The sequence below is a fragment of the Miniopterus schreibersii genome, assembly GCF_964146895.1.
Source record: "Miniopterus schreibersii genome assembly, chromosome: 14".
Taxonomy (NCBI): Eukaryota; Metazoa; Chordata; class Mammalia; order Chiroptera; family Miniopteridae; genus Miniopterus; species Miniopterus schreibersii.
Window position 1 is genome coordinate 35,340,971 of NC_138114.1, and position 9,304 is coordinate 35,350,274.

The 9,304-nt window shown below is 44.6% G+C and overlaps 1 protein-coding gene across 1 annotated transcript; it reads left to right on the forward strand.

Annotated features, from left to right (window-relative positions):
- Nucleotides 1–878: 878 nt before the first annotated feature.
- On the forward strand, nt 879–8,729 carry SLC35G1 (solute carrier family 35 member G1). Its single transcript, XM_081158098.1, has 3 exons — nt 879–1,111; nt 5,474–5,654; nt 7,860–8,729. Exons 1-3 carry the CDS (start codon nt 934–936, stop codon nt 8,596–8,598), a joined length of 1,098 nt encoding a protein of 365 aa, XP_081014224.1. The 5' UTR covers nt 879–933; the 3' UTR covers nt 8,599–8,729.
- The last annotated feature ends 575 nt before the right edge of the window (nt 8,730–9,304 follow it).

Genomic DNA, 9,304 nt, shown 5'->3' on the forward strand with positions numbered 1-9,304 from the left:
CCATTGTCACACACTCAGGACTTCGGGCATCAGGGCCAATACTGTTCCGCTTTGACCACTTTGTGCAAATACCTGAGGGAAGGCTAACCTCACACTCCTGTTTGGTAATCTGCTGGTGCTTGGACCTAGAAGAGCTTGGAGAGGTTCATCCTTGCCCAGACACTGTTCTCTCACATTTAAAGCAAGTAAAGGGATGAAAGAAGAATTACATAAACATAAAGAGGCTGTTAGTGAACCCTGGAGCGGAAGGACACATATCTTTGATTTTACCCGTGTGATGGCATCAGAATATTGGCATCTTACATTTAATCAAATTAGAATGTCTCTATTAAAAACAAAAAGGAAGGGACAATAACGAATGCCTACTGTTACAAAGAACATGTAAGTGGATTCCACCCCAGTCTTATAGATACATTCACCCTATGCTGGTATGCTAATCCCTCCATCCCCTTTTCCAAAACCTAAAACCAGCACGATTCCAGCCTCCTCGGGTAAGCGGCAGTGAGCCGATGGGGCAAGCCCTTTATCCTACAAAGCCAGGCACAGCGCTTGGCAAGGTCTCCAGGGCGTCCCAGGGGAGAACGCGGCGCCACAGCCCTAAGTAAAGGACGCCCTCCCGAGCGCTGGGGGCCGGCCCGACAGGAGGCCGCTCGACCCTCTCCGCTTCGACAGAGAGGTCCCGCGAGCCTCGGGGAGGTGCCCCCACACCTCCGGCCCGCCGGGCGACCGCAGCGGGGGGCGCGCGGCAGGGCGGGCGGCGCTCCGGCGCGCAGGAGCTGGGGAGCCGGGGGGAGGTCGGCCGGGAGCAGCCCGGTCCCCGGCAGGGGGCGAGCAGCGCCGCGCGCAGGCGCAGCGCCGGCCGGAAGAGCCCGGCGGCCGAGCCGCCGCCAGCGCCAGAGCAGCGACGGGCGCGGGGAGAGCGCCGGCCGCGCAATGCCGCCCCTGGACAGCACCGCGGCCGCCGAGCTGCAGGAGCCCGGGCTGCTGCTGACGGAGGACACGCCCCCGGCCGCGAGCGGGGAGCCGGCGGCCGCCGAGGCGGTGGAGACGCCGGGCCCCGGCTGCTGCTGGCTGTGCCGCTCCTCGCCGTGGGGCTCGCGCGCGCAGCCCGGTGAGTGCGGGTGCGAACCGCGGCGCCAGTCTCGCCGGGGGGACCCGGCGGGCGCTGGCGCGGGGACCCTCGCCGCGGGGCGCATTGCGGACCGCGACCCCTCCTCTCCCCTCTGCCCTGCCCAGAGCCCCGGGAGACCCGCGAGCTGTCACCCGGGGGCAGCAAGGCGGAGACCCCCGTACCCGCCGGCGCGAGAGAAAGTTTCGGATTGTGCTGGGAACCTTTCGGAATTCTAAGGCGGTTAAACTGTTCCTATAGTTAAAGTGCTGCGGGCGGACTGAGGGGTCAGATTGCAGCTCGGCGCTCCCGGCCGAGGCCGGAGGGTGGGTGGTCAGCGAGGAAGGACGTCCCGCAGCCGGCCGGGGCCGAGAGGAAGCCGCCGGGAACCCTGGTCTCGGTGGCAGACGTGTTCCCCCGAGAGGAAGTCGAAAACAAGTCTAAAGAAATGCTTGACCCCGAGTCTTAGGATCTCGGGAAGGCAGGGTTGAGTGGGTCACTGGTTCCTGACCGTTTCGGGTTCGGACTTTTCAGCAACTGATGCTCAAGAAGGCAGAGGCACTGTCATGCGGATGTAGGTAGGGGGTTCAGGGGCCCGCTCCCCAAGCCGAGACCCCGGTGCGAAAGTCCCTTGACCTTGTGCACCGTCTTACTTTGACAGATGAGGAAAGCGAGGCCCAGGAAGGTGAGGGCTTGGACTTTTTTGTTTTGTTTTTCCGAAGATCTGGTGTGTGTGACCAAGACAGGACACAGGTCCCTGCAGCACCAGCTTGCCAGCAACCCAGGCTAGATGCCCTTTCTACTAGCCTCAAGCACATTTCTCCTTGAACCCCACCACCCACTTGGAGCAGCTGCTTGAAAGGAGAGGGAAGTAGGCAGGTGTCCTTTCAAGACAAAGTTACACAGCCTGCACCACCTCATCTTGTGGGTCTCCTCCCCTAAGTGTGACTCAGGATTTCTGTGCCTCTTTCCCCACCCCAACTTCCCTCCTCCCTGTATGCACTTTCTCCAACTTAGAGAGATAAACCCCAAGAAAATGATTCTTGCTCCATTTTTTCCCCTAAATGCTAATAGACATTATCAGAATTCTGATCATGCATGGGCTAGAGCTCTAGAGCAAGGGTTACCCCAAGCTGGGTTGACCAGATGTGCAGCCCTTGAAGAGGTCAGTTTCTCACCTTATCACCCGACTACTAAATGTCACTCTGGTAGAATGCTGAGTCAGTCATTGCAAACTCCCAAACGTTTCCTGTTTGTGAACTGAAGAGGAGTACTGTTCACTCAGGTAGCACATGGCAAAATGACAAACCAATATAAGTGATTGCACTTAAGAACTTGGGGGGTCTTATAACTTCAAAGAAAAGTTTCCAACAGTAAGATCTAATAATAATTAAAAGGTGACGAGATGATATTCTAAAAACAGGATTGCTACAGAAACACTTTAAACCACAGTACTGTTGTCACTGAACTTTGTGACAGTATCATTTTAGGCTCTTGAATCAACTGGTTATCTCAACAAAGCTCATTTTCAAGTTCAGGTTGAAACTGTTACTCATTTTTCCTACATTCTTGGATAACCTTCACAGACAGCATACAGCTACTCTAAGACATGTATTTATTTTCTTGAGGGACAGCGTGGATCTTAGACTGAAGCAAGGAGAAGAAGTTGTGTTAGGTCTGTGCTTTACATCCCCCTAGAAGGAATGAGTTCTTTAGTGTAGCAGTGACTCTCAAACCGGTAGTTTTGTTTTTTGGGCTTTTTTACAGTTTCCAGAGATCCTGTTTCAGTGGGTCTGGGGCAGGGCTTGGGAATTAAAGTTTTAAAAGTGACTAGTTGGTTCTAATTCCCAACCAGGGTTGCAAATCATCAGTTTAAAGCAGAGATTAGAGAAACTGAGCAACTTTTCTGTTTTCTTCTAATTTAGGAAATTGCACTATGGCCAATTAATTTGAATTATTTAAAGTTAACAAATTATTAGATGTTTGTAGTGAGATATGAACATGGAAGCTTATTACATAAGCAAGTGCCTCTGGATTATGCTACTCTCTTGCTCATCTCCATTGACAGAGAGAATTGAAATTATTATTCAGTAAGAGACTGAGGGTTGCCTGTGTAGAGCCAGTTTTCACCCTCATTAACAAATAACCAAGTTCAGCTAGGCCTTGTAACAACTGTCCTGTCCCAATCAGGAAGCACTGGACTTAAGTGTTTATAGGCAAGAAAATATGTAAGTGTGTGTGTTTTAAGGAAAAAATCAGAACCAGAAGTGTGAAATTTAAGTTTTCAAAGAGTTAAAATAGCATGTTAAAATATTCCTGGAGAAAAATTGAGAAGTTTGGGTTGGAGAAGATCCTTTAAATATAGACCAGAGAGATGTTTTCTGTCCTTCATCTCTGTTCTGTGTGAGGGTGTAGGTTCTATGTATGGGTTAGGTTTCTTTTAAGAAAAACTATTTTATTTGGACTTGAATTCTGAAATTTCAGAAGTGAAATTCTAAGGCTGACCACAGCCAAAACACGTATTTAGTGGTGCTTAACTTAGAAGTCTTCTAAAGCTTCCTTCTCGTGGGCTGAGTGGGTATGTACAGTTTGTTTCTGCAGTATCTGAGCACATAATTACAGAACAGAATGTGGAGGATCCTGGCACTCACAATGAAAAAACCTGTAACATTACAACTACCAGCTCAAAATCATTCTCTCCAGCTGTGCACCTAGAACAGGAAGAGGTGGAAGCCTCTGACCAAAATGGCATCTTTTACTACAAAGGTCAGGCTGTAGAATGCCACCAGAATGACTGTGCATCATCACACTTTGGTCCCAGTTTGCAGTGTCACTTGTGGGCAAAGATGTCTAGCTAACACTAGGATATTGAAATGTATTACCTGTTGTTTGCCTTTATAAGGCAAGGACATTTAAAATCACACATATATATATCATTATGCAATACTGTTCTGTAGCAGAATAACACATTGCACATTCCTAGATTAGAGTGATAATGCTGGTTTTACGACAATTGCACGTGCCCACACATCCTAGGAAATGAGAGCCAGTAGTGTTTACTACTTGTTCTCTATTTTTGTGTTAGTAAAAAAAAAACGAATATATTCTTCAGTGTGTGGCCTTTCAGGGAGTTCTCTGCTCAACCTCCTCCATTTTGCTGTCCTCTGAATGCCAGAGGGTGAGACTGAAAGCAGATTCTACTCCTGCTTTAGGCAACTAAGACAGAGGAAGTGGCTAAACAAAAGTTTAATGCTCAACCAGACTGTCAATAGATTGAATACTTGATGACCTGGAGAAAGCAGAAGTTTCCTGGATCAGATCAAGCCAGGAAATTGGTATTCAATGGCAATTCTAATTTAAAAATGTATTTAAAAAGCACTTTGGGCCCTGGCCAGGTGGCTCAGTTGGTTGGAGCATCCTCTCCTACACTGAAAGGTTGCAGGTTCAGTTTCTAGTCAGTTTCTAGGTTGCTGGTTCAATCCCCAGTCCCGGGGCAACCAAACAATGTTTCTCTTTCACATCAGTGTCTCTCTCTCTCTCTCTCTCTCTCTCTCTCTCTCTCTCTCTCTCTCTCTCTCTCTCTCTCTCTCCCCCCTTTCTCAAATCAATAAAACATATCCAAGAGTGAGGATAAAAAAAAACCACTTTGAGATCAGAAGTGTAGGTAGTCCAGCCCCTGCCATTAAAGAGTTTATGCTTTAAATGAAAGATAAGTAGTAAGCCATGAAAAGTTAAAGATTTGACTAATGCTTCAAAGTAACAAAACATAGAGTCTTCCTACATCAAGCTGTTGCCAGTGGTTTTACACTCTGCATCTTTCCATGAAATTCTCTCATATTCTTTCATTCAGCAAATACTTATTCAGGGTCTCCATGTGCCAGGCGTGAACAAGACAGCTGAGGTCCCAGCCCTGGAAGAGCTCAGGCTTACGGGGGAAGTCAGATAATCAACAGGAACACTTTCTTCATAAAGCCCAGTTGACTAGTGAGATGATATAAAACATCACTTGGAAGCATTTTTCTCTAGCCATCTTGACAAGTGTTTCTTAAAGATTTCTGTACTGTCTTGACAAGCACTTTACTTCTTTTTGACTTGTAGGTGAGGGATGATTCTTCAGTGAGCTAAAGGAAATCCATTTTATAGGGTGAAATTGCATTTTAAAAACGCAGGTTTAAATTGTGTCCTTCATCTGTGGTTCATTTTTGGTGGGAAAAAATGTTTCAGATCCAAAAAACAGATATGCTTAGGGGGTAATATTTGCAGCTTGTCAGCCATTAACATTGTCCCATTTTTCTCAATTTCTAAGTGAAAATGATAAAACATACTCTTGGAAGTAAGGACTAACCAGAATTTAATCTTTTTCAGAAGCCAAGAAGAAAGCACCCTGTCCTGGACTTGGCTTGTTTTACACATTATTGTCTGCCTTCCTTTTCTCAGTGGGCTCTTTATTTGTTAAAAAAGTGCAAGACATCCATGCTGTAGAAATTAGTGCATTCCGATGTGTGTTCCAAATGTTAGTCGTTATCCCTTGCTTAATATACAGAAAGTAAGTATTTCTTAACTGCAAAGTAGACAATATTAATAAATGGTTGTAAATCTTTTGACCTGCTCAAATTATATACTCTATAGCATCTGCTTTAACCCTCTCATAGATTTGCCAGGCCCTACACCCTTTGGCTCTGATTAATGAAAAGTCACAAGGATCCCACCCAGATAAGATGCTCATAGCACACACGACATGCCCAACAAAGGGGGAGGAAGAGATTCAGTTATTCCCCACCCTCACTTTGAGAACAAAGCTTTCCGTGTATAATTCCACCCATCTTGTACCACCGTCCCTTCTTTGTTTGGGCATTAACTGGTATTTGGAAGAAACAGTGAACAAGAGGAAGTGGTAGTGTCTTCTAGTGCCAGAGGTTTCTTTAAGTAGATGGGTTGCTTTGTTAGCATGGCAGAGAGAAGGCTACAGTGATGATACCTAGGTCTTACCCCTAGGGTGCTGGGGAAGGGGAAAGGTGATCTTGAGGAAGGCCTCTGTAACTACTTTCATACTTGGTGTCCTCATCTGTAAACTGAAGAGAATGATATTCTTTGTCCGCCACCCTGCCTGTGGTTACAAGGTCAAATGAAGTTTATTGTAGATCAGAGCACTTTGTATAGAATGTAGTAATATATGAAAACTGTCTATTTCCCATCCTCACTGATGTCTCCTCACCCAGCCCCTCTTCCCCTTTCATATGGAATCCCCCCCCCACCCTCCCACCACACACATGCCCTCCCCAGGTTAAAAGTATGCCTCCCCACACTGTTATAACCTCTGGACACCCCTGTGTACTTTAAACCCTGGGAACAGAGACTAGTTGGGTTCCTGGTGGCTGCCTGGCTCTTTCTCTCTTTGGGCAAAGATGTTTAAATCCCAAATTAAAAGCTTCAGTTACTCGGCCACCAAAGTCGCCTTATATTTATAACACTGCGCATATTCACTTAGAATTGTTTCACTCCATATACTGAGAGGACTTAGTGAAAAAGGTGAAAATCTGCTAAAATCATTATTGTTAGAAATTCCTGTGTAAGTGTGGATAAGTCATAATATTTTAGGAAATGGTGATAAGACTTTAGGAATTTCTAAATTGTGGCAGTAGACCACTGATGCTACCACAGTCATCTTCCCCATTTTGGAATAAAAGTATTGCCAGGGGAGGGCACTAGAAGAATTTTCTTAAATCCTTGATGATAATCTGTTTTGGCCCATTTTATATTTCACTATTGTGGAAGACTCCTAGCTACTCAAACTATGGACCAAAGGTGATCACACTTTTATTTCTAACTCCAGAGACCCAGGGTCCCCATGTCAGGCCTAGATGCTGCCCTAAAGATGTTCAGCCCTGACATAGATCAGCAAGATGCACCTAGCCAAGAACTTACACAGCATTCTGTTTAGTAAATATTTATTTGAAAAAACTCTTAAGTAGAAGTTATTATCCTTGTCTGAATGCTACAGGTTCTTTTTCAGTGAGTTTTAACTCCTTTCCGAATGAGAATGATGAAAAGTTGTCTCACATTCAATGGCTATAACAAAATTTAGCATTGCTTCCACTTTTATAGAAAAACTCATAAGAATGCACACTGTCCAGGACCAAGTTTTCTTATATGGGGCAGCTAAATCTTGAAATTGTACTTGTTATAAAAATAACACACTTTCATATATTTGTATATTTAGTAGACAATTGGGGGAAAATATAAAGGAGGAAAATTACCTGTACTAGAATAAGGTCTAACCACAGTGAACATTTTAGTATATTTTCCTTTGTCTGTTTTTGCAAGCATATACAGGGTGTCTCCAAAAATATATACATACTTTAACAGCTAATTTCTATTACATTTTGAAGAAATGAGGTATATTTTAATAAACTGCCTTTATAATTATTCAAAGTGTGTATATATTTTTGGGGACACCCTGTGTATGCATGTAGAAAATAATACCTAACATAAAAAAGAAAAAAATATATTTACTGAATTATAATGATACTGTTTGTATTATTTTTGCTTATACTCTGAACACTTTAATGTCATTAGCTGTAGTTAGAAAACATTTTTTAAAGGGTTATAATAGTTGTGGACATTATATTTAATTTGCTAATCCCTTACTTTTTGATAGTTAAGACTTCTAGAATAATACTTTATTAAAAATTGTAATTTAAACACAGATACCAAGTTTGTTTAATATGCATTCTTTCATTTGCATTTACAGAACTGGGTTTATAGGCCCAAAAGATCAACGAATCTTCCTCATTCTCAGAGGAGTCCTCGGTTCTACCGCCATGATCCTTTTATACTACGCTTTCCAGACAACGTCCCTCGCTGATGCCACAGTCATCTCGTTTAGCTGTCCAGTGTTTACGTCTCTGTTTGCTTGCATCTTTCTCAAGGAAAAATACAGCCTTTGGGATGCTGTCTTCACCGCGTTCACCATCACGGGGGTGATCCTCATCGTGAGGCCACCGTTTTTGTTTGGCTCCAACGCTGCGAGGATAGGCGAAAGCTATTCAGATCACCTGAAGGGCACGATTGCATCAGTTGGGCATGCCGTGTTTGCTGCCTTGACTCTAGTTATCCTCAGAAAGATGGGGAAATCTGTGGACTACTTCCTGACCATTTGGTATTACGTAGTGGTCGGCCTCGCCGAGTGCACCGTCATCCTGTTTGTGTTGGGAGAGTGGAGTCTCCCCCATTGTGGGTTGGACAGGCTTTTTCTCATACTCATCGGGATGTTTGGTTTGGGGGGTCAGGTCTTTCTCACCAAAGCCGTTCAGATAGAAAAAGCAGGGCTAGTAGCACTAGTGAAGACTATGGATGTGGTTTTTGCTTTTGTCTTTCAGATTATTTTCCTTAATGATGTACCAACGTGGTGGACGGTGGGTGGTGCGCTCTGCGTGGTGGCCAGTAGTACTGGCGCGGCCATTCGTAAGTGGTGCCAGAGCTCCAAGTGAAGCATCAGTGTGGAAATGGGTATTTTTTTTTACAAGTAGACCGTCACCCCGTTCACACACACTACACGTGCACTCACCTGGAAAATCTGCACTTACTGATTATATTTAATAAATTTCATAGTTTAAGTACCATTTTTGAATATGGTATGTCTTTTTTTTTTCTTAGTCCTCACTGGAGGATATGTTCATTGATTTTGATTTTGATTTTTTTACAGAGAGAGAGGAAGGGAGAGAGAGAGAAACATCCATTGGGTTGCCTCCCTTACAAGCCACAATAGGTAACGAATCCGCAACCTAGGTATGTGCCCTGACTGGGGAATTGAACCTGCAAACTTTTGCTGTGCCTGAGGATGCTCCAACCTGACTGAGCCAACCAGCCAGCGCTGAATATGATTTGTCTTTAATTACTGAGGCATAGCCTGTCAGTTTGGTCTAGTGATTAGTTTTGGTTTTGGTCTGTTTCCTATTGGGGTAGCATTGGTAAGAGGACAGCTCATTCGTCAAAGAAACACTGCAAAAACTTTTATGACTCTAGTATAAATATATGTACATTTTTAAAGTGTATTTTTGGTAATGATGGAATATAGGTCAGGAGGAAATTTTAGATGCTCTTTTAGCAGTGTAGAGGCTAAGAAACTTACTGCTAATGATGCTGCTATGATTAGTACTATGTTGGAAATTCATTTGAAACATAATTCCATTTAGG